Source organism: Zalophus californianus, chromosome 1, assembly GCF_009762305.2.
Source record: "Zalophus californianus isolate mZalCal1 chromosome 1, mZalCal1.pri.v2, whole genome shotgun sequence".
Lineage (NCBI taxonomy): Eukaryota > Metazoa > Chordata > Mammalia > Carnivora > Otariidae > Zalophus > Zalophus californianus.
The window spans coordinates 12,823,780-12,846,242 of record NC_045595.1 but is presented as its reverse complement, the minus strand read 5'-3'; the positions used below and the strand labels follow the sequence as shown (position 1 = coordinate 12,846,242).

Sequence of the window (22,463 nt, the reverse complement as noted above, 5' to 3'; positions counted from 1 at the left end):
AGGCGGCACGGAGATGCAACAGTCACCCGGAGGCCAGGGCGGGGCGAGTCCGCAGAGGGGGCCATGCAGGGGCGACTGGGGAGGAGGCTGGAGAGGAGGCAGGGGAGGACGGGTAGGGGGGCAGGCCCGGAAGGAGGTGGGTCCCAACATGACGACCGGTGGAAAGGTGACCGCAGAGGATGGGGCGAGAAAAAAAGGACAGCTTGGGTCCGAGGAAGGGGGAGGGTCCAGGGTGGGGTCAGGCCCGGGCAGGGGGCGGGGCAGTCCGGAGAAAGTCTTTGGAGGGGATGAGTCCTGAGAAGGGAGCGGGGGCGGGTCGGGGTCCGGAAAGGGGGCGGGGCGGGCGGCCCGGCTGGGAGGATGCGGGGAGCAGTGCAGGGAGGGGGCGACGGGAATAGGGGCCCAGTCGGGTCGGAGGAGCGGGGAGGGCGTGGGCAGGGTCTGGGGGGTGAACCGCCCAGAGGTCCGGGCAGGGGGGCGGGGCGGGCCCGGGAGGGGGTCGGGGAGAGTGCGCGCAGGGGATGAGTCCCGGGAAAGGCGCGGCGCGGGGCGGGGCCGGGCGGGGGCGGGCCGGGGGACGAGGCGGGTCCGTGGAGGGGGCTGGTCCGGGGCTGCCCCAGCTTGGCCGGCCGCGGAGCGGGGCGCATGGCGCCGTGCGCACGGCGCGGGGGCTGCGAACAAAGGGCCCCCGGCAGCGCAGGGGGCACCGCCGCGCTCGGACCCCGACCCTGGCCCAGCCCCGGCCCGGCCCCCTCCCTGGGCGCCGCGCCCCCGCGGAGCCGAAAAATGTGGGGCGCCCTGCTCTGCCCGCTGCTGTGGCGCCTGCTGCTGCTGCTGCTGCTGTCGCCGCGGGACGGCGTGTGCGCCGCGCCCCAGGCCCCGTGAGTTGCACCGGGCGACGGAGGAGGTTGGCTGTCTTCTCGGGGAGGGGGGGCCCCGGGGACCGGCTCAGAGAGCTGCACCGACCTGTCCGAGGCTACACAGCGTCCGCACTGGGCGGGACCTAGACTCCCGGCCCCTGACTCGCAGGGGTCGGACTGGGAAGGGGGCACCCCCAGCCTTCAGAGGTGGCCACACGGAGGTACAGGGAGTCAGGGCCTCCTCCCCACCTCATCCCCTTGGTGTGACGGGGGCTGTCGTCTTGGGTGGCGATTTCAAGTTGTCCGTGGCACGGAGGTAAGAGGTGCGTGTCTTGGCGGGGAAATAGGAGAGACCTACCGTTCCGTTTTCCTTGGGAGGGAGTGGTGGCGGGGAGGAAGTGTTTGTTTTGCTTCCACATTTTTCTTGAAGTTTGACTACAGAGCTTCTGGTGAGTTGACACAGTGAGGAGGTGAATTAACTAGCCGTTAAGGAGAATTTCCCATGAGTTGGCTTCACCGGGAATATTTCCAGACCTGCCAAGTTGGGGTGAGCCCTGCAAAGCTGTGGGTTCAGGGGGGCCGCCTGGAGCTGCCCAAGCTGAGCCGTGTAGTCCAGCCTCAGCCTTGATGAGGTGGCTTGTTCAAGCGGCGCTTGCTTAGGAGTTCCCAGAAAACAGGTCAACCGTGGGACGAGGTGGGTGGTGTCGCTTTAGGATCACAGTTGGAAAAGTCAGACACCACACTGCGCTTTGAGCAATGGGATTTACCTCCCCTGGGCCTTGTGAAATTGGAATCCAGCAAATTTTTGTCCTGATCTTTCAAAACAGGCATCCCTTAAAATAGAGGTTTTCAGCCCCAGGGAGGGGGGGTGATTTTTGTTTTCCTGGGGTCATTGGGCAATTCTAGGGGCATTTTTGGTCCACATCTAGGGGGAGGCAATGCCGCTGGAATCTACTGAGTGGAGGCCAGGGATGCTTCGAAACATTTGGCCATGCGCAGGTCCACCCCCGCCACAAAGCTTGACTGGGCCCTAAATTACAGACCTCGCCTCATAAAGACCAAGTTCAGAGTCTCTGGGTTGCAGAGTTTCAAACGGTTCTCAGGAGTTTTTGCCTCTGACTAAGGTTGTCCTGAGATGTTACCTTCTGTCAAGGGAAATGGAATCCTGTGCTGGGAGACACGTGCTGCGAAGTGCAAAATTACTGACCTGGGGTTCTAGATTAGTCAGCCTCTAAGCCACAGCTGTGGTCCACCCACTAGAGGGATTCCGATTTAGGAATTGCCCTGGATACCCACTTCTGTGACCCGTGTGATTTTTTTAAAAAAAGACTTTATTTCTTTATTTGAGAGAGAGAGAGAGAGAGAGAGAGAGAGAGAGAGAGCACCAGCGGGGGGAGGGGCAGAGGGAGAGGGAGAAGCAGGTTCCCAGTTGAGCAGACGCTTAACTGACTAAGCCACCCAGGCGCCCCAACCCATGTGATTTTTGCATGAGGAATCCCTGACCCCAGAAACCAGCACAGATTTGCACGTTGTCATAAGACCAGTACTGTCTAGGGTGCCTGGGTGGCTCAGATGGTTGAGCATCTGCCTTCGGCTCAGGTCATGATCCCAGAGTCCCGGGATCGAGTCCCACATCAGGCTCCTTGCTCAGCGAGGAGTCTGCTTCTCCCTCTGCCCTTCACCCTGCTTGTGCTCTCTCTCTCTCAAAAAAATAAATAAAATAAAATTTAAAAAAGACCAGTACTGTCTACTCTTTACCAAAAACCACCATTCCCAGGCCCGGACTTCTGAGACCTTCTAAGACTTAAACCAGTGTCAGTCCTGATGCCGGGGGCCCGGGGGAGGGGGGTGGTGGTGCATCAGGTCAACAATGCTTGGCTGGCAAGCATCCCAGCAGCCGCAACTCCTGAATCTCAGGGAGAGTTAATTTGGTTCTGTTGGGTTCTCTAGGCCCTTTGGGTGAAAAATCTAACTCAGAACTGGATACGGGCTTTAAGAGGCAACCAAGGAACATGAACGTGTGGATTGTCTAGTCCCCAAATGCTCTTCTGTGGTCTGTATGTGCTGTGTGGGAGGTCTGGGGGTCATCTGGGAGCTAGATGGAAAGATTATTCCTAGAGGAGGCTGAGGTCCCACTGCAGCGGAACAGGACACGTAGGAAGCCAGAGTCACTGCACGCCCGGTTGGTGTTGGGATTAGATAATACAGAGCACATACCTAGGGTGATGATGGTTACATACCCAGGATCAGCACAGTTATGTACCCAGGATCACTGCATGCTGTGTGAACTGCTAAGGCCAGACACTACGCATGGGAACTCAGGGAGCACCCTGCACCCTCTGGTGGGTGCTGGAGGCAGCAAACACTACACATCACGTACAAAGCAAGAGTTCCCGTGCTTGAGTTTATGTTTATGTTTAGTGTATGCGGTGTATGTTTAGCCCACTGTCACTGCATGCACACCCCATTTGCATGAGAATCTGAGAAAGCGCATAAGACCCAGGATCAGTCCACATTCTGGTCCGTGCTGGATCTGGACAGTGCATTCAGGAACCCCAGGGTCACTGCATGCTCCAGATAATGCAGTCACATGCCCAGGATGAATGCATGCTCTGTGCATGGCTGAGGCCAGACGCTGCGCATAGAAACTCGGTCATTGTGGGTGGTTGTTGGTGCTGGAGTAGGACGAACATTGGACCCCCAGGTCGTTCCTGGTTCCGGTCATTGCTGGATCTGGGCTGTGCACGTACAAAACTAGGGTCTTTACACATTCTCATTGGTGTTGGAGTTACATAGGAAGTAGCTGGTATGTCCCGAGGTCCTTGCAGGCTCCGGGCAGTCCTGAAGTAGGACAGTCCACAAAGGAAGCCAGAGCTGGTGAACTCTGGCCACTGTTCAAGCTGGACAGAGCCCAGTGGGCTCCCAGGGTCAGTGTTGCGGCTGGACAGTACCCGACAGGAGCCCAGTGTGTCTCTTGAAATGCCAGATTTTTCATGAAGTTTTAATGAAGTCCAGTTTATCAATGATTTCTTTGCTGGATCGTGCTTTTAGTATCTTACACATGAACTCTGTGCCTAACCCCAGCTCCCAAAGCCTTTCTCCTCTTGTCTTCCAGGGCTTTTATAGTTCTACACATATTAGATCTCTGACCCAGTTTGAGTTCACCTCAGTGTATGGTATTCAGTCAGGGTCTAAATTTGTCTTGTTGTGTGTGGACGTCTGGTTGTCCCAGAGGGCATTTTGGAGACACGAAAATCTCTCCTTCTCTCATTTGCCTGGCCTAGTGTTTTCCCTTCCGCCTGCTTCCTTCTGGTGCCTGTAGCACTCTGCATGCCTGGGCTTGTGAGCAGTTTTCGTGGTTAAAGATGAGTGAGACTTTCTGATTATCCGCGGAAGGTTGTAGAACACCAGAGGCAGGAGCTCAGGTGGGGAGGACCTGTGTGCCTCAGGTCAGGTGCCCTAAGGGTGCCCCAAGGCTCTCCCCGGTCCGACTGTGGGACCTGTGGCATGTTCCTTCTCCTGGAGCGACAGCTTGCCCATCTGGAAAATAAGATAATATTCTCCACCTTCCAGGAGAGGCCTGTTTTGGCGCGACTGTTCGCAGAGCTTTTCCTATTTTGGGCCATTTAGTTAATTTTCAGGGCTTTGTTCTTAAGATTAATGCTGCGGGAAGCTCCTTGTTTCTTTCCACTGGGTTCTGGAGTCTGGCTGCCTGGGTTTGCATCCTGGTCTCTTACTGGCTCAGGCACATGGCTTGGCTTTCCAGGGCTTAATTTCTGACTCTGTAAATGGCTTTTTGGCACTTGTCACAGGGTGGCTGTGAGGATGAAGTGGGATCCTGCCAGTTACTCAGGAGAGTGGGTTACAGTATTGGTGCGGCACTTGCAAAGGTCCTGTGGCAGAATGTGCTGACTGCAAAGGCCACAAGCCAGAATGCAGACATTGGAAGGGGGTGTGGTGCTGGGTAGATCCAGAGAGGCCAGATTCTTACCTCGTCAGGGGGCTTCAGAGATGAATAAGCCAGCCCCTGGTCTCAAGGAGCTCACAGGTCGGTGGGGGACCCATATACATAAAATGACAGTGTCATCATGGTGTGGGCAGGCGTAGGTGGAAGACCATGCAGGGAGCATCGTGACCCAGCCAGAGAGGCAGGGAGGCCAGAGGTGGGTCAGACAGCCTTTGGCCTTCACTGACGTTCTCCTCTCCTACAGGGCCTACTTGATTGCTGCACCCTCTGTCTTCCGCTCAGGAGTGGAGGAAGTCATCAGCGTGACCATCTTTAACTCCCCCCGGGAAGTCATGGTCCAGGCTCAGCTGGTGGCCCAGGGCGAGGAGGTGGCATGGAGCCAGGGAGCCATCCTGGGTAGGTCCCTGGGGTGGCTGACCAGGACTTCCTCGTCCTTGGCAAAGTGGCCTTCGGGGCTCAGGTGACATGGGCATTGCTTTGCTTCTCTCCCATCCCACCTCCCATCAGGGGAGGGAGAATAGACTGCTTTCCCCCCCACTTTTCAGATGGGGAGAGTGAGACCCAGGAGGGGCAGCCAACTGCCCCGTCTAGGAAACCAGAGTGAATTGTTCCTCGGCAGCCCAGGTTCTGGGGGTGCAGCTCTGGATGGAGTCGGGCATCCTTCTGGCTATCGGTGGGACCGGGGCCCAGAGGGACTCTCAGGACCGCTTCAGACCGCTGGCTGAGCTATTCTAGCGCCCCTGTGGTGTTAGATGTAGACTCCAGGCTTCCAGCCACACTCACTGAGTTGGACTCAGGCCCCCAGCCAGCCTCTGTCCGGCTGTACTTGGTAACTGCAGATAACAACAGCACAGGCCTCCTGGATACAGGTGGTGAGAGCAGGGAGCTGCCCAGGGCCTGTGGTCCAGCACGCAGAGTGTGATTTGGCCGCAGGAGACACAGAGGGTGATGTCGGGGCTCTCAGGCCAGCGAGACAGCGCCTGGCCCCGGGGAGAGGCTGGCCTGGAATGGAAACCAGGAGAGGGCTTGGGTGGGCAGGAGTGCAGGCAGTCCTGACTCCGTGGGCCACCCCAAAACCCACATCAGGTTGGCTTCAGCAACAGTGTTTATGGACTCTCATAACTAGGGAAGTCCACTGGCATCACAGGTCCTCTCCCAGCCCCACTTCCGAATGGGCCCGCGTCTCCCGGAAGCTGAGAGAGTGATGGGTTCCCCAGACCAGTGAGAATGTCCCAGCATTCTCTCTGATTGGCCGAACTTGGGTCATGTGCTCAATCGTGACCCAACTGATTGGCCCATTTTGGGTCATGTGCTCAACTCTGAACCAATCACTGTGACTGGGGGAGGGCCTGTGTAGATTTTCACAGAGCCCCAGGAGAGAGGGAGAGAGCCACGCCAAACCTCCTGAACGGGGAGCTGGGCAGGTGGCTCCCCCAAGGAAATTGGGGTTCTGCTAGTAAAAAATGGGGAATGGAGACTGGGAGGCAAAAACAGTAGATGCTAAATCAAATCTTAGAGGCTAGAAAGCCCGGACAGATGTCACAATGGTAAATGATTCAGCTTGGGTCAAGAGAGAGGTGATGGGAAAACAGATCTACTGGAGGGAGGTCCACTGGGGACCTCAGTCTCCTCTTCTTTCTCTCGACTCTTCTTCTTGTTCCACTCCCTGGGAGTTTTCTCTTTGCTCCCCTCACAGCTTACCTTGGACATGGGGCCAAGGGTTAAGTGTGCAGCCTGGCCAACTTTCCCCCTGAATAGCTCAGCTTTGTCCATCTCCTCTGGCCTTCAAGCTCTCTCCAGCTTGGAGGAAACCTCTCACTTTTCTCAATCCCAGCCCAGGCCAGACCAGTATGACCCAGTGTGTGTGTTTGTCCACAGACAACCCGCCCCCCCCGCCCCAGTTATAAAGCTGCAGCTCGGAGGCAGGCAAACCCAGCTCCCAATTTAACTGTTTTCATTTAATTTTTATTTTTTAGATAAAGGGACAATCAAACTCAAGGTAAGCTATGAATTTTTAACATCTTCATGAACCCTACCTTGGAAATAATTGATTGGAATGGAATAAGAGAAGTTTCGTGTGTGGTGAGAAAAATCATTAATGGTGATGTCAACAATGAATAATGAAGAAAAAATTGAGAAAAGGAGAAAACTCACCCGTAATCCCATCCCCCCATACTTTTCACTGTCTCGTGTTTCCCGGTAAATCCTCACCCACATAAAGACATTTCTTTCATAGTTGCAACTAAAGGGTAGACCTTCTCGTGCTCCCTGCTATTTTCAGTTAACGCACTGTGTAAACATACTTCCATGTGTTCAAATCTCTATAATTGTAATTTGCCTCCTATTGTTAACCACATCCTATTGCATCCTTTTATGTACAAATTTACTAACTCTCTCCACCTTGTACATGGTTAGATTTTTTAAAAGATTGTTTTCAGGGTTTGGATAACGTAATCCAAACATTGCGAGCATCTTTGTACATAAATATGTCTTAGCATTCTTTTTTAAAAAGATTTTATTTATTTATTTGAGAGAGGGAGAGAGAGTGTGCATGCATGTGTGTGCATATGTGGGCACGTGTGGGGGTGGGGGGCAGAGGGAGAGGGAGAAGCAGGCTCCCCGATGAGCAGGGAGCATGTTGTGGGGCTCGATCCTGGGACTCTGGGATCATGACCTGAGCTGAAGGCAGATGCTTCACTGACTGAGCCACCCAGGCGCCCCAGAGATGTCTTAGCATTCTGAATGCCTGCCTTAGGCTGAACACCCCGAAAGAAGAATGACCAGGTTAGGAACCAAGCCTCTTGCTTGGTCCTGCTTTGTCTTTGAAGACCCAGCAATGCCCCTGCACAGCACCACCTGTAGAATTACTCAGGTAATTCTCTGATGCAGGTTTTGTTTTGTTTTTTTTTTAAGATTTTCTTTATTTATTTGACAGAGAGAGGGAGAGAGACAGCGAGAGAGGGAACACAAGCAGGGGGAGTGGGAGAGGGAGAAGTGGGCTCCCCGCCGAGCAAGGAACCCGATGTGGGGCTTGATCCCAGGAGCCTGGGACCATGACCTGAGCTGAAGGCAGACGCGTAACGACTGAGCCATCCAGGCACCCCTCTGATGTGGGTTTTTAAACAGGAGTCCTTGGATTTCAAGAGGTTCACAACACTGAAATTATAGGCGTTTTCTGGGTTAGCTGTTCCTTAACTTTTATCAGACACTCAAAGGAATCCCGGAATGAATGGGCGACATCGAGAGTCATGCTGAATTATAGTGTGCCCTCCCCCAGTGATCAGTACAAAGTCCGAAGCCGTTCCTCTCCCCTGCAGGGTGTCCCTAGTGCCTGAGTGCTGTGGGACAGAGGCCTTCCTGCCTTACTGACGACGGTAGAAGCTTTTCTCTAAGGCAGCAGCTCCCACCCGGTGGGGATGTTTGCCCTCTCCCCCGACCCCGGCCCCAGGACATCGGGTAGTGTCTGGAGACCTTTTTGGTTGTCACAACTGGGGAGGGCACCTCCTGGGTGCTCAGCACCCCCACAGTGCTCAGGACAGCTCCATGATGTAGAAAGAGCCAGCCCCAGATGTCAATAGTTGGGAAGCCCTTGATAAGTCCCCTAGAGCTGCCCTTTGAGCAGGTTGGCTTTCTTGTGAATCAGAAAGCAGGGCCGCGCTGGACAGGGGTTAAGATTACGCACGATCCCTGCCCACTGCATCTCGGAAGGCACTCTTCACAGGATCGGTGCTGTGGATTTGTAGATGAGACCAGTGAAGGGCTGTATAAATCTAGGAGAGGGGGCCAGGGGATCTTCAGACTAGACTAGAGACTCTAAAAAAGGTCCTGGGATCTTTAGCTCTTACAATAGTTCCTGATGAGCAATTCTCAACTTGGGTGGGGGGGATTCTGGCTCCTCAGGGAACACTGACAGCGGCTGGAGACATTTCTGGTTGTCATAACTGGGGGGTGGGGTGGGAGGGGGAGGGAAGGGTCCTATGGCATCTGGTGGGCAGAGGCCAGGGATGCCGCTCAACACCCGGCAATGGCGAGGTGGCCTCCCCCTGCAAAGACTGATGCAGTCCAGGGGCACCTGGGTGGCTCAGTCGTTAAGCGTCTGCCTTCGGCTCAGGTCATGATCCCAGGGTCCTGGGATCGAGCCCCGCATCGGGCTCCCTGCTCGGCGGGAAGCCTGCTTCTCCCTCTCCCACTCCCCCTGCTTGTGTTCCCTCTCTCCCTGTCTCTCTCTCTCTGTCAAATGAATAAATAAAATCTTTAAAAAAAAAAAAAAAGACTGGTCCAGCCCTAAGTGTCATTGGTGCCAACGTTGAGAAACACTGTTGTTCGCAAAGCTCTGTGGTCTGCCCGCAGGTGCCCACGGGCCTCCGGGGCCAGGCCCTCCTGCAGGTGTGGGGCCGCAGCGGGCGGGCGGAGGAGGGCCCCTTCTTCCACAACCAGACCTCCGTGACTGTGGACGGCCGGGGCGCCTCCGTGTTCATCCAGACCGACAAGCCGGTGTACAAGCCCCGACACCAAGGTGCGCAGCTCGTGCAGCCTGGGGGAGGGGAGGGCCAGCCATGCCCAGAGCTGCCACACGGCTGTCTCCTTCCCTTCCAGTGCTCATAAGCATCTTCACTGTCACCCCGAACTTGAGGCCCGTCAGCCAGAAGGTGAGACCAGCTTCTAAAACCCTGTGCCTGGAACACACCGGCCCGGGACCACCTGGCCAGGGGTGCCGCCAGCGACGGGGCTTTCTCCCCTGTTCCTTCCAGTTTGGACCTCCGTTCTGGGTTTTGTCCTGGGGCTCCGAGTCCCCCTGTGGGACAGAGGGAGGCCAGAGCACGGCTGGGCGGGTGGTGCATGCTCAGAGGGCGGGGGGCCTGCAAGGGCTGTGCTCACTGCCTGTCTGTCTGTGTTGCAGCTGGAAGCCTACATTCTGGTGAGTGGTGTGCAACCCCCTCTGCTCTGACTCGGGGCCCGTTAGCCTGCTCTCTGTCTTCCCCGACCGACCGTCTGCTGCCGAGGTAGATGCTACCTGTCCCAGCACCTCACGAGGCTGGGACTGGGTCTATCCCCGGGCCCCGGATCTGCCCTGGGACAGGCCAAGCGCGTGTCTGTCTGTCTCTGTAGATTTGCACACGGCTCCCTAAAGGAGGAGCAGATCCGGCCCCTTTTGTCCCTGTGTCATCAGACCAGTCCCTTCTGTGCCCCGAGCTTTCATTTGCTCCCCGGTACATGACTGATCTGGGGGCCTGCCCTCCACACTTGTCCCACCCTAGAGAGAGGGCTCAGAGGGTGCACACACGTGCCGGGGACACGCCGGCTGCCCTGAGCTGACTATGGGTGTTTGTCCCCCGCAGGACCCCCGGGGCTCGAGGATGACGGAGTGGAGACACTTGGAGCCCTTCTGCTGCGGTGAACCTCTGCCCCTCCCCTTCCCTTTCTCCTTCTGCAGTTTTGGGGGCTGCACCTTTGGGTGGCAGATGCAATAAATCTTCCAGGAAGCTAGAATGTTCTCTGGATGCATCCCTTCCCTGCAGCACTGCACCCCACCCATGTTTCTCTGATCCCGGCATCCAGCTGGGGCTCCTGCATTTAGCTTGAGGCCTTTTGGGGAACATCAGGGTCTTGTTTGTCGGCACCCCCCCATCTTCCTCCCACTGCAGATCTTCCACCTCATCATCCCCTTGGGGGCTCCTGGACCCCGAGTGTCTCTATGAGTGCAGAGCCTCTAGGAGGCAGGTGGATTGTGGTGGTTTGTGCAATGTCACACTTCCGGTCCCCTCGTCTGGCCTTGAGCCCTCTTTCCAGTTCCGAGATGCTCAGGGAGGGCTGACAAGCAGGGACAGGGCTTCTGTGACTGTCCTTCCTTGAGTTCTGAGCCTGGGGCTGCAGGGGCTACGGCGCAGCCAAGGGCGGGACTCTCGGACTCTCTTGGTGACCCATCCCACCTTCTTGCCTGGCACTCAGCCTGCTTTCCTCTACTCCACCCTCCCCATCGGCCCCTTTCCCTCCCTCTCACTAACTCTCTGTCTTCCTACCAGCAGATATCTGCTGGGCACTGAAGTACATGCTGACAAAGGGTGAACTTTCTGCCCACTGGGGGAAACAGACATTAAACCACACGATAACATCTGCCATGATGTGCACTAGGAAGGAGAAGTACAAACTCAGGGAGGGCAAAACGGGGTTCTTGCTCAGCCCGGGGCAGCAGAGATAATCCTGGAAGGCTGCCTGGAGGAAAAGCCTTTCCAGCAACAAAGTGGAGAAGGAGCAGAGGTTAGCCGGGCAAAGTGAGGGAACGTGTTCCAGACAGAGGCCCAGCATGCAAGAGGCCTGGTGGATGGCAGGGAGAGTGAGGCTGGGCACAGGAAGGAGCCCCACATGTCAGGAGTACTGACACCAGAAGCAACAGTGAGACCGGGGGGCCTCTCGGGCTGCAGGGAGGTGTATGGACTTGATCTTCAGAACACGGAGGAAGGGAATGACTAGCCTCCCATTTAAAAAACTCCTTGCGATGCCTTCGGCTCAGGTAATGATCCCGGAGTCCCAGGATCGAGCCCTGCATCGGGCTCCCTGCTCAGCGGGAGGCCTGCTTCTCCCTCTCCCTCTGCTGCTCCCCCTGCTTGTGTTCCCCCTCTCGCTGTCTCTCTCTTCTCTCTCTCTCAAATAAATAAATTAAATCTTTAAAAAAAATAAAATAAAAAACTCCTTGCGATATGTGTAGACCAGGGGTTCTCAACTGGTGTGATTTTGCTCCCGTCCTGGGGGGATGTCTAGTAATGTTGGCCACCGGCTAATGAGGCCCCATAGAAAATGTATGTTGGTGACACACACCCCCAAACCTCCTCTGACTGTGAAAGGCTTTGAATATATGAGGAAAGAGCTTTTGCCGTCAGGTTTCTCAATTCCACAGTGACGGAGAGAAGCGGTGGGGACTGTTGTAGTCTCTGGGTTTTCTCCGGAGTCCCACTGAGCTGCTCTCACGGTGTCACTGTTGGGGACAGGCAGAGCAGGTCCCACTCGGGAGTGACAGATCCCAAGCAGTGTTTGGCGTCTGTGCTCATCCAGATTCCTCCATTGGAGGCTCGTGGAAAATCCCGACTCTCCTCCCAGCATGAAAACAGCTCCCATCGGGGTTCCAAGGAATGGACCTGAAGCCAAAGCTGCCTTCTCTGCCTGAGGCTGGTGGCATTTCGTGGGGGCCCATTTGCAGGGAAAGGGGTGCTCTGTATTGACGCCTGTTCAGAATCCGTGCTCACTTTGGGCCGCAGCTACCACCTGGTGGGTGGGTGGGGAGGGGGGATTCTGCCCCCAGGGGACCTTGGCATTATGTGGGAATATTTGGGGTTGCTGTGACTTGGGGGGAGGAGCTACTGTCATCGAGTGGGTGTAGGCCAGTGATGCTGCTCAATGTCCTGGGATGCACAGGGCAGCCCCCACCCATGGCATCGGGTCACGCCTGGCTGGCTCTGCACACACACTTGCCCCAGGATGACTGGTTGTCTCTCTGCACACAGGTGTGGCCAACATGACCTTCCCCCTGTCTGACCAGCCGGTCCTGGGAGAATGGTTCATTTTTGTCCAAGCACAAGGCCACGTGTACAACAAGTCCTTCGAAGTTCAGAAGTATGGTAAGCCGGAGAATCTTAGGATCTTGGGATTTCACATCTGGGTGAAACCACAGACCCGGGGAGGATGCCGATAAAGGGGGAGCACGGCGGCAGCCCCATTGGCTGCGGCTCAGTGCAGAGAGCTGGGCACTCTGTCATTTCCCTTTTAAAAGAATTGTCGTAAAAACACATGTAACAAAATTTGCCATTTTCCCTCTTTGTAATAGTACAGTTGTGCAGCATTAAGGACATTCGTGTTGTTGGTAGACATCACCACCCTCCATTTCCAGAACTTCTGCATCTTCCCGGACTGAAAGGCGGTCCCCATGAAACACTAACTCGCCGTCCCCTTCCCCAGCCCCTGGCCAGCCTGCCATCCTACTTCCTGTTTCTGTGACTCTGACTCGTCCAGGTGCTTTGTGGAAGTGGGACCTTACAGTATTTGTCCTTTTGCGTCTGGTGTATTTCACTTAGCATGATGTCCTCCAGGTTCATCCATGTCGTAGCCTGGGTCAGAATTCCCGTCCTTTTTATTTTTATTATTTTTTAAAGATTTTATTTATTTATTTGACCGAGAGGGAGAGCGCACAAGCAAGGGGAGCGGCAAGCAGAGGGAGAGGGAGAAGCAGGCTCCCCGAGGAGCAGGGAGCCTGATGCGGGGCTCGATCCCAGGACCCCGGGATCATGACCTGAGCCTAAGGCAGACGCTTAACTGACTGAGCCACCCAGGCGCCCCCTCCCCTTCCTTTTTAAGTCTGTTTCTTTTGGTTCTTCTGTTGTCATCCCGACCCTGTGCACAGATGGGGGAGCTGAGACGTTGAGATCCATTCAGGAAATTGCTCATGTTAACAGGAGCTGGGGAACGAACATGGCCCAGAGCCACTTACTCTGCTTCTGTGCTGAAATTCTCCCTTAACCTGGTCAAGGGTTTCTCCTTTCAAGAGGAAGGCCCTAGACGGAAAGGCTGTAGAGGGCAGGGCTGTTGGTTGCAAGCGGCAGAAGCCCAGTGCAACCTCTGGAAATTAAAGGAAAGGAATTTATGGCTTTGTGTCACAAGCTCGAAGGACCAGCTTCTTTGCGTTTCCTCCGAGCGGCTTCTGGGTGTCCGGGTGTCCGTCCCTCCTCCCCAAGTTGCCCAGGGTGACCAGATGGCTGGACGCTCCCAGGGCTGAGCCACTCATGCACCTCTGGGCTGGGCTGCACGCAGAGCTCATGGCCTAAAAGTGATGTGTTGTGGGCCTCTCGGAAGAAAAAATGTGTGTCCCCCCAAAATAGGAAATAGATGTGGGTCAGCAAAATCCCCAGAATGCTGCCTGCGCTCAACGAAGGGTGGGGGTGTGGATTCCTGTGGTGTTGGCCGCTCGGTGTCCCTGGGCTGCGGCTTTGCCGTTATCCCTCCCACAGCTCCAGGACTTTCTGAGGCCACCCCAGGGGTGGGAGCCGCCCCTCCCTCTCTCCGCTCTCTCCTTCCAGTGTTGCCGAAATTTGAGCTCCTTATTGACCCGCCCCAGTATATTCGGGACCTGGACACATGCGAGAAGGGCACTGTGCGGGCCAGGTGAGAAAGAGGTGGCCCTCATGGGCGAGCCCCTCCCCCTGTAGACACGCCCCTCTCCTGTAGACACGCCCCTTCCCGGGACACGCCCCCACGGGCATGCCCCTCCTCTCTCAGACACGCCCCTGGGCCGGGTAATTCCTTCTTCCAGCCGTTACTCCCCTCTTCCAGCGGTTATTCCTCTCCCCCTGGGAGGGCACCCCTCTCCCTTCCCTTCCAGTGTACCCCCCTTCCTTGCAAACAGCACCCACAGAGAATGGGCTGACCCGCAAGGGATTTCTTGAAGGAATTACCTGTCTCCTGACCAGGCTAATGACCAGCTCCAAAGTGAGGGTTGACCAGAGGGTGTCCGGGATGCTGTCCCTTTCTGGGGCCCTCCAGGGAGAGTCCTCCAAGACTTGTGTTCCCGCCCAGCTTTGCCACCTCCTAGAGCTTGTGGTTGAGACGGTTCTACTGCCCTCCGCTCCTCCAGCTGTGCGGGGTTTTGTTTGTTTGTTTGTTTGTTTTTATTGTTATATATATTTTTTCCTTTAAATCTTTTTTATTGTTACTGGTTTTTTGTTTTTTTAAGTAATCTCTACTGCTAACGTGGGGCTCGAACTCATGACCCTGAGATCAAGAGTGCCTCACTCTACTGACCAAACTAGCCACGTGCCCCTGCTACATGTGTTTTAAAATCCAAGGATGTTGTCAACTATACTTAAATAAAGTTTTAAAAAATAAAATAAAATCCAAGGATGTGTTGGGTACACACACCTTTTTTATAGTCTAGAAAATACTATCAAAATGCCTGGTGTTATTTTTTTATTCACTGTGATCTGCCGTCCTGCTCGTGGGCCCTGTAGGCAGGTGTTCCCTCTGCATAAGGCATGACAAACATACATTTAAGTTTTACCAGCATCTCTGAGAGGATAGTTTTATTCCCATTCTCTGGGAGAGGAAACTGAACAGTCTGATCCCTGGTTCAAAGTTGAATTCACAGGGCACTTAGGCCCAGGCTTCCCTGGTGCCCATGGTTGTTTGATCCTCTGTACTGTCCTGCTTCAACAAGTGGCAGGCCCAGTGGTTGTCTCACATACCCTCCGGCTCTTGGGTCCAGAGTTCCTGTCTGACCCTTGGTCTCTTTTTCTGTCAAATACAAGTCTTGGTGCAGAGGATTGCAGGCCCCTATTCTGGCCTATCTGTGCCGACTCTGGGCTGTGGGAAGGGCTGTAAGCACAGAATGTAGGATGGGGAAGCATCCCCGTATCGGCTGGCCACACCACGGGAGCTTGGCCTTCCTGAGACTGACCCCTCCCCCACCCCACTGCTCCACGTGAAATTAACCTTCTTTGTCTTTTTGTTCCAGGTATACCTTTGGGAAACCTGTCTCGGGAACCTTAACGATCAATATGACTGTAAATGGCGTGGGGTACTACAGCCAGGAGGTGGGGCGCCCCGTCCTCAGAACCACAAAGGTGAGGAGCAGGGACCCCATGCTGCTCATCCAATGGATCCCTTCCTGCAGGGCCTGCCCTTGGCTTCAGCTCCGTGATCATTTATTTTATTTTACTTTCTAAAACAGTTTACTGCGTCTTTTTTTTTTTTTTAAGACTTTTTATGTATTCATTTTGAGAGAGACAGTGAGAGCACAGCAGGGGAGAGGAGCAGAGGGAGAGGGAGAGGCAGGTTCCCCGCTGAGCAGGAAACCCAAGGTGGGGCTCGATCCCAGGACCCTGAGATCATGACCTGAGCCGAAGGCAGATGCTTAACGACTGAGCCACCCAGGCGCCCCATTCTAAAACAGTTTATATGGTGAGGACTTTCCCAATGATAAAATTCCTGATCATGGAGACTTTAGAAAATATCAAAAAAAGAAGAAATAAAGGTGATTTCTTCTCTGACAGACACAACCACTATTGATATGTTGATGTGTTTCCTCCCCGGATATTATGTGCAGAGTTTTTTTAAGAAATAGTTTTATTGAGATATAATTCACATACCGTACATATAGGGGCCATACATATAGAATGTAGGATTCGTGGCTTTTAGTATATTCAGAGTTGTGCAACAGCCACCACGGTCCAGATTTTGGATATGTCCAATCCTCCCCAAATCCCTCACGTCCTTTTGCAATTCATCTGTTTCCATCCCCAGCCCTGGGCAACCACCGATCGGCTTCCTGTCTCTATGAATTTGCCTGGTTTGGACTTTTGGTATACACGGAATCATACACCATATGGTCTTCCGCGTCCGGCTTCTTTCACTCGGCACCATGTTCTCAAGGTTCATCCACGTTGTAGCAGGTGTCCGAGTTGTGTTCCTTTTCATGGCTGAGTAATAGTCCATTGTATGGATGGACCACATTTCGTTTTTCTGTTTACCTGTCGATGGATATTTGAGTTTTTCCCACTTTTTGGCTATTATAGATAATGCTGCTCTGAACATTCGTATACAGGTTTGTGTGAGGCTGGACGTGTTCATTTCTCTTGGATGTGGCATTCCTGGGTTGTGTGGTGTGGAATTAAATAGACTGCCCACGTAAGAGTGAGCAAAGGCTATTTATTCGGAGCTTGCTGTAGCAAGGGAATCAGCTACCATCACCCCCAGTTGGCAGCTCGAAGCTTTATCATGGGAAAGAGGGAAGGCTTCAGGTGTGCCCCTGCTGGAGGCTGTAGGTGTGGGGAAGCTGTGGGCACCTAACTAGAAGGGGAGCATCCCGTAAGATTGGTTAGGGGTGCATATTTGGCTTTCTCATTTGGTTCTAAGAAGTAAAGGCAAAATGGGACATATGGTTGGCTCAGTAGGTAGAGCATGCGACTCTTGATCTTGGAGTCATGAGTTTGAGCCCCACCTTGGGGGTAGAGTTAATTAAAAAATTTTTTTTTCTTAAAAAGGCGTGCCTGGGGGTGCCTGGGTGGCACAGTCGGTTGGGCATCTGACTCTTGGTTTTGGCTCAGGTTGGGATCTTGTGGTTGTGGGATCTAGCCCCACGTCAGGCTCTGCACTCAGCTCAGAGTCTGCTTGAGAAGCTCTCTCCCTCTCCCTCTGCCCCTCCTGCTAGTGCACACATGCATTCTCTCTCTTTCTGAAATAAATAAACCTTTAATAAAATAAAATAAAAAAGGGGTGCTTGGCTGGCTCGGTCAGTAGAATAAGCGACTGTTCATCTTGGGCTCATGAGTTTGAGCTTCATGTTGGGTGTAAAGATGACTTAAATAAAAAATGAGTCTTAAAAAAAAAAAGAAGTAGGGACAAAAATCTTAGAAGTTCTCAATTATTAATCAAGTCCTGGCCATTTGGGGCTGGTTGTTATGGGGGTTTGTCTTTCTACTAGTTGCTAGACATGGGGGTCAGACTTCCTTCAAGGCTCATAGATAATGGGTTGGCCATTTTTCTATATGGTCCAGCCATGGTCTGTTTGTATATTCAGGGGTAACTAAGTTTAGCCATGTGAGAAACTCCCAGACTATTTTCCAAAGCAGCCGCATGACTTCACATTCCCATGTATGTAGAGTCTGGAGGTCCTCTGCCTCTCTGAGGCCTCCACCCCTGGACCCTTGTCATCCCTTCTGCTGGTTGTGTCCCTTGCCTTAATTCTCTGGTTTACTGAGTAATGTTGTACAAAGCTGTTTCTGGAAGTGGCTTGTTTACCAGGCCCCCAGCTGGGTCCTGAGATAGAGGTCAAATGGGGGTGTTCTGTGCCCCGGGAGCAGGAGCAGGCGTGAGTGCTCCAAAGCGGGGGTGACCGGGTTCAAATCCCTGCCCCGCTGTCTGCTGGAGGGTGATCATCTTACTCCCGGAGGCATGCTACATATCCAGCAAGGGATCCAGTGACCCACAGCGCAGCTTGGCCCTGTCACTGCGTGTTCCCCTGGGCCTCCAGCAGCTGGAGCATCCTGTGCTTCAGATGTGTTTTTGAGAGTCGTTCCTCGAAGCCACTCTAACGCCGAGTGAGCACCATTCTGTGCGCTTCCTGCCTCCAGATCCACGGCTCCCAGGACTTCGACATCTGTGTGAAGGACATGATCCCCGCCGATGTCCCCGAACACTTCCGGGGCACCGTCAGCATCTGGGCCACGGTGACCAGTGTGGATGGGAGCCAGCAGGTGGCATTTGACGCCTCCACCCCTGTCCAGAGGCAGCTGGTGGACATCCGCTACTCCAAGGATACCAGAAAGGAGTTCAAGCCGGGCCTGTCCTACATGGGGAAGGTAAGCACTGGGGACGGCGCCCAGCGGGGGCCATCCGAGGGCTCAGGCTCTGCACTGCCTCCACCCCAGCTCCTCTCGAGGACCACCATGAACCCAGGGCGGTGGCGCTGTGGGTCCGCAGTGGGGACGCTGCTGAAGACGGTGTCCTTTAATTGCACCGTGTAACCTTTGCTCTCAGGGGACCGAGGGCTGTATTGCTGATGTGGCAAGAGCTGCTACCCCACATGATCCCAGGGTCCTGGGATCGAGTCCCGCATGGGGCTCCCTGCTCAGCGGGGAGCCTGCTTCTCCCTCTGCCTCTCTCTCTTATGAATAAATAAATAAAATAAAATAAAAAAAGAGCTGGTACCCCAGGGTGAGGAACACTGGACATTTTGCTCCATCTAAAAGGGTGGTCTACTTTATTCAACACAGAGAGACATGCCTGTACCTACAGACCAAGACCTGGTATATCCAATTATTAAGTCAGTCTCTCTAAGGCAATGCATTTCTTATCTGGGTTGACTTTATTTCTGGAGGAACTAGCATCCAAGGGAATGCTCCCAAAGGCAGATCTCCTGCCCCTGAGACACACTGGTTCAGATCCCCTGGGGGAAAGTGGCATTTTGAATAGGCCCCCACATCCTACCCGCCCACCAGGGCGTTCTTAGACTCGGTCAGGTTTTACATGACCAGAAACCCAACATCCTTATCCTAATTGTACACTGGGCATTTGTGTTCTGCGGGGGCAAGGCCAGTGGTGCCCGATGTCACCCCAAAGGGAAGCTGGCTACACCCCTGACCCCAGCTCTGCCCACCACCCACATCCCCGGCCCCTCTTGCCTTCCGTGGTTAACTCACAGGATCCTGGTGGTCTGGCCTCACGCTGTGTCCTGCTACTTCCACTCCGTTCTGAGACCTCCTTCTTCTCTCTGCCCAGATCCCAGCCCCTACTGTCCGCACACAGAGCCACAACCTGTGTGCCCCTGGCTTTGAGGGTCCCAGCTTGTAGAGAAGCTAAAGCACAAGGAGCAGGGTCAGAATATGCATGAATAAGGGGCTTGGGCTGTCAGATCAACGAAGGGGAGCATTTCACGTACAGCTGAGAGATTATCCACCATCTGCATTAAAGAACGGAGCTCTCAGTGGGGATCATGTAGGCTGAAGCCCCCGTCACTCTGTCACCAAATATCTGCACGGGTGAGGGGCTACTCTAGGGTCCTTCAGGGCCCACGGACCATATTTCTTTCATACCATCCCTGACTTTTTATTTTATTTTATTTTATTTATTTGTCAGAGAGAGAGCACACAAGCAGGGAGAGCAGCAGGTAGAGTGAGAAGCAGGCTCCCCGCTGAACAAGGAGCCCAACGCAGGACTCGATCCCAGGACCCTGGGATCATGACCTGAGCCAAAAGCAGACGCTTAACCGACTGAGCCACCCAGGAGTCCCTCTTTTTTTTTTTTTTTTGAGATTTTATTTATTTATTTGTGGGGGTGGCAAGCACACTTGGCGCATGTGCACGTGCGGAGGGGAGGGGCAGAGGGAGAGAGAGAGAAGCAGACTCCCCACTGAGCACAGAGTCCAATGCGGGGCTCGATCCCACCATACTGGGATCATGACCTGAGCCGAAGGCAGATGCTTAACCCACTGAGTCCCAGGTGCCCCACCATCCCTGTCTTCTGAACCCCTTGTTCTGACTGCCTTTTCTACCCATCTGAATGAGGCCTGAGCATCACATGGAACTGTTTGTAGCATTGCCCATGCTGTTTCTACCCCAATGTGGCACAAGGCCAATGGCTAACACGTGGTGATTCCTACACTGTGATTTGAAAATGGAGACCGATGGGATGGAATTCAGAGTGCAGAAATAAATCCGCGCCCTGGATAGATACTGAGTCCCTGTATGCTCCCCTGACCGATTGCCTAGGATACCCCACTTCCAGTTAGCCACCTACAGCTTCTCCACACCAGTAGCCTCCAACTGGGACACACCTGAAGCCTTCCCTGTTTCTCGCTATAAGGATTTCTCACTTCACCCGCATTTGAGCCTCTGCCAAACACCAGTGATGGTGGCTGTGACTCCTTGCTACAGCAAGCTCTGAGTAAATAGCCTTTGCTCGTTTTTTTCAGGTGGTCTTCATTTAATTCCACACCATGTGGCCCAGGAGGTCCACTTCACCGTGCCGCACCGGGCTAACGGCCAGCACATGGTGACTCCTACCTTGTGACTTATTTGCCAGGTCCAAGGTCACGAAAGTCCTCCCACCCCTCCCCGCCATTGTCTAAGTGTTTCAAAGTTCTAGCTCTTAACTTTAGGTCTATGATCCATGTTTAACTTTTGTAGATGGTGTGAGGTAGGGGTTCACCTTCATTCTTTTGCGTGTGGGCATCCAGTCATCCCAGCCCCGTTTGTTGGAGACTGTTCTTTCCCCATTGGAGGTCTTAGTGCCCTTGTTGAAAACCAATTTGCCAGGGATGTGTGGGTTTATATCTGGACTCTCAGTTCTATCCCATTGATCACCATGTCTCTTCTGTGCCAGTACCATATTATCTTGATTATTGTAGCTTCTTAGTGAGTTTTGAAATTGGGACACGTGAGTTCTCCTTTGTTCCTCTTTTTCATGATTATTTTGGTTATTTGGAGGTCCTTGCAATTCCTTGTGAATTTTAGCATCAGCTTGTCAATTTCTGTGAAGAAGTTGGCCGGGATTCTGATGGGGGATTAGATCAGTTTGGGGAGTGGTGCTGCCCTGACTGTGTTGAATCTTTGGTGACCCCTTCCAGGTGGAGCTGTCCTACCCGGATGGCAGCCCAGCTGAGGGGGTGACGGTCCAGATCAGGGCTGAGCTGACACCGAAGGACAACATCTACACCATCGAATCTGTATCCCGGGGAGGGCTGGTGGGGTTTGAAATCCCCTTCATCCCCATGTCAGCCCAACACGTGTGGCTGGAGGTGGGTGAGTTGCTTGGATCCTTGTCATTGAGCCCTCAGACACCGCCTTGGTGCCTTCCTCAGTCCATGCGTGGGCACCAGCTCAGTGGACCTGTGGCCTACTGCTGCCCTGAGGGAGTTTACAGTCTTTGATGGGGAGTTTGGGGGATGGATAACCAGCCCATCCCAGGGCAAGATGGGAGGTCAAGGAGAGGTGAGGTCTTCTGGCTCTGTCATGCTAAAGGAGGCTGGCCCAAAGGGATTTCATCATGTGGACTCCTGACTTTGAAGAGGGTCATCCAGGCTGCTTCTGGGAGGGTGGAACAGCATGCAGAGGCCCAGAGGCCCTCGATCATCATGTAATTGGGTCCTGCAAGGCCCAGCCAGGCTGGAGCCCTTCAGGAAGATATGGAGGAGGGAGCTGGCGGGGTGCCCCTGACCTCACAGGGGTGCTTGGGGCTTACCCAGAAGGCAGCATCAGGGGGACAGAGTGATCTGATTTTGGATACCCAGCAGTTGCCCCAGTGACCATAACGGGAGGATACCTGGCGGTGGGGGCACAGGTGGGCAGACAGGAGGTGATGACAGAGAGGCCACTGAGCCTGGAGCTGTGAAGGTAGAATGAGCGGGACATGGGGTCCCATTGTCAGGGGAGGGAGGAGCAGGAGCGATAGAAGAGGGTGTCCCAGCAGCCACCCCACCCCGGGCTCTGTGATGGCCCCACGGGCGCTGGATGGCAGGGAAGGGGTGGGGGGCCGCCTAGAGTAAATGTGTAGGTGGGAGCCAAGGACCCTTGGGGTGACTGTGTCCTCTGTGGGGCGACATGTCCTTAAAGACTTTTAACCATCCAAGTTGCAAGCTCGAGGGTCTCCAGGCTACAGCCCTCCAGCTGGCTACAGATTCATTATTACAATTACAGCCTTTTTTTTTTTAATGATCAAAAGTCATTCCTTTATTTCCATTAGTCCCCTAGCAATTAAGTAGCAGCAAAGCCCCGAAATAATACAAATACCAGAATTAGCTGAAAAATTTTTCTGTCTCATAGATACATGTCTAAAAATGAGCTTTTCCCAAAAATGTCACTTTAATAGAAAGATATTCTGTTTCTGTTACTAAACACTGCTTAGGAAAAGGTCTTTAATTCTTTTAAACACAAAACTAATTATAAATATTAATTATTTTTTATTTTTTATTTTAGAGAGAGTGCATGAGCTGGGAGGGGTAGCAGAGGGAGAGGGACAAGCCAACTCCGTGCCGAGTGCAGAGCCCGATGTGGGGCTCAATCCCAGGACCCCGAGATCACGACCTGAGCCAAAATCAATTTGGACGCTTAATTGATGGTGCCACCCAGGCGCCCCTAATTATCTGTAACTGAGGCCTA

At 53.9% G+C, this 22,463-nt stretch overlaps 1 protein-coding gene across 5 annotated transcripts in view; it reads left to right on the top strand.

Moving 5' to 3' along the window:
- The first annotated feature begins 637 nt into the window (after positions 1-637).
- The window catches only part of CPAMD8 (C3 and PZP like alpha-2-macroglobulin domain containing 8), a 77,891-nt gene continuing 56,065 nt past the window's right edge, over positions 638-22,463 (top strand). For 4 of the 5 annotated variants that reach the window (XR_003518501.2, XM_027586583.2, XM_027586584.2 and 1 more), the window contains exons 1-12: positions 638-881; positions 5,072-5,223; positions 6,804-6,826; positions 9,178-9,343; positions 9,424-9,476; positions 9,728-9,745; positions 10,167-10,221; positions 12,327-12,440; positions 13,893-13,977; positions 15,323-15,431; positions 17,940-18,167; positions 20,933-21,103. Coding sequence is in view for 4 of the 5 variants with exons in the window: in XM_027586583.2 (XP_027442384.2) it covers positions 646-881; positions 5,072-5,223; positions 6,804-6,826; positions 9,178-9,343; positions 9,424-9,476; positions 9,728-9,745; positions 10,167-10,221; positions 12,327-12,440; positions 13,893-13,977; positions 15,323-15,431; positions 17,940-18,167; positions 20,933-21,103 (1,410 nt within the window). In the remaining variant the exon portion in view is untranslated. Of the gene's footprint in view, positions 882-5,071; positions 5,224-6,803; positions 6,827-9,177; positions 9,344-9,423; positions 9,477-9,727; positions 9,746-10,166; positions 10,222-12,326; positions 12,441-13,892; positions 13,978-14,157; positions 14,302-15,322; positions 15,432-17,939; positions 18,168-20,932; positions 21,104-22,463 lie in introns of those variants that run through there. The other variant, XM_027586585.1, reaches the window with a different exon arrangement.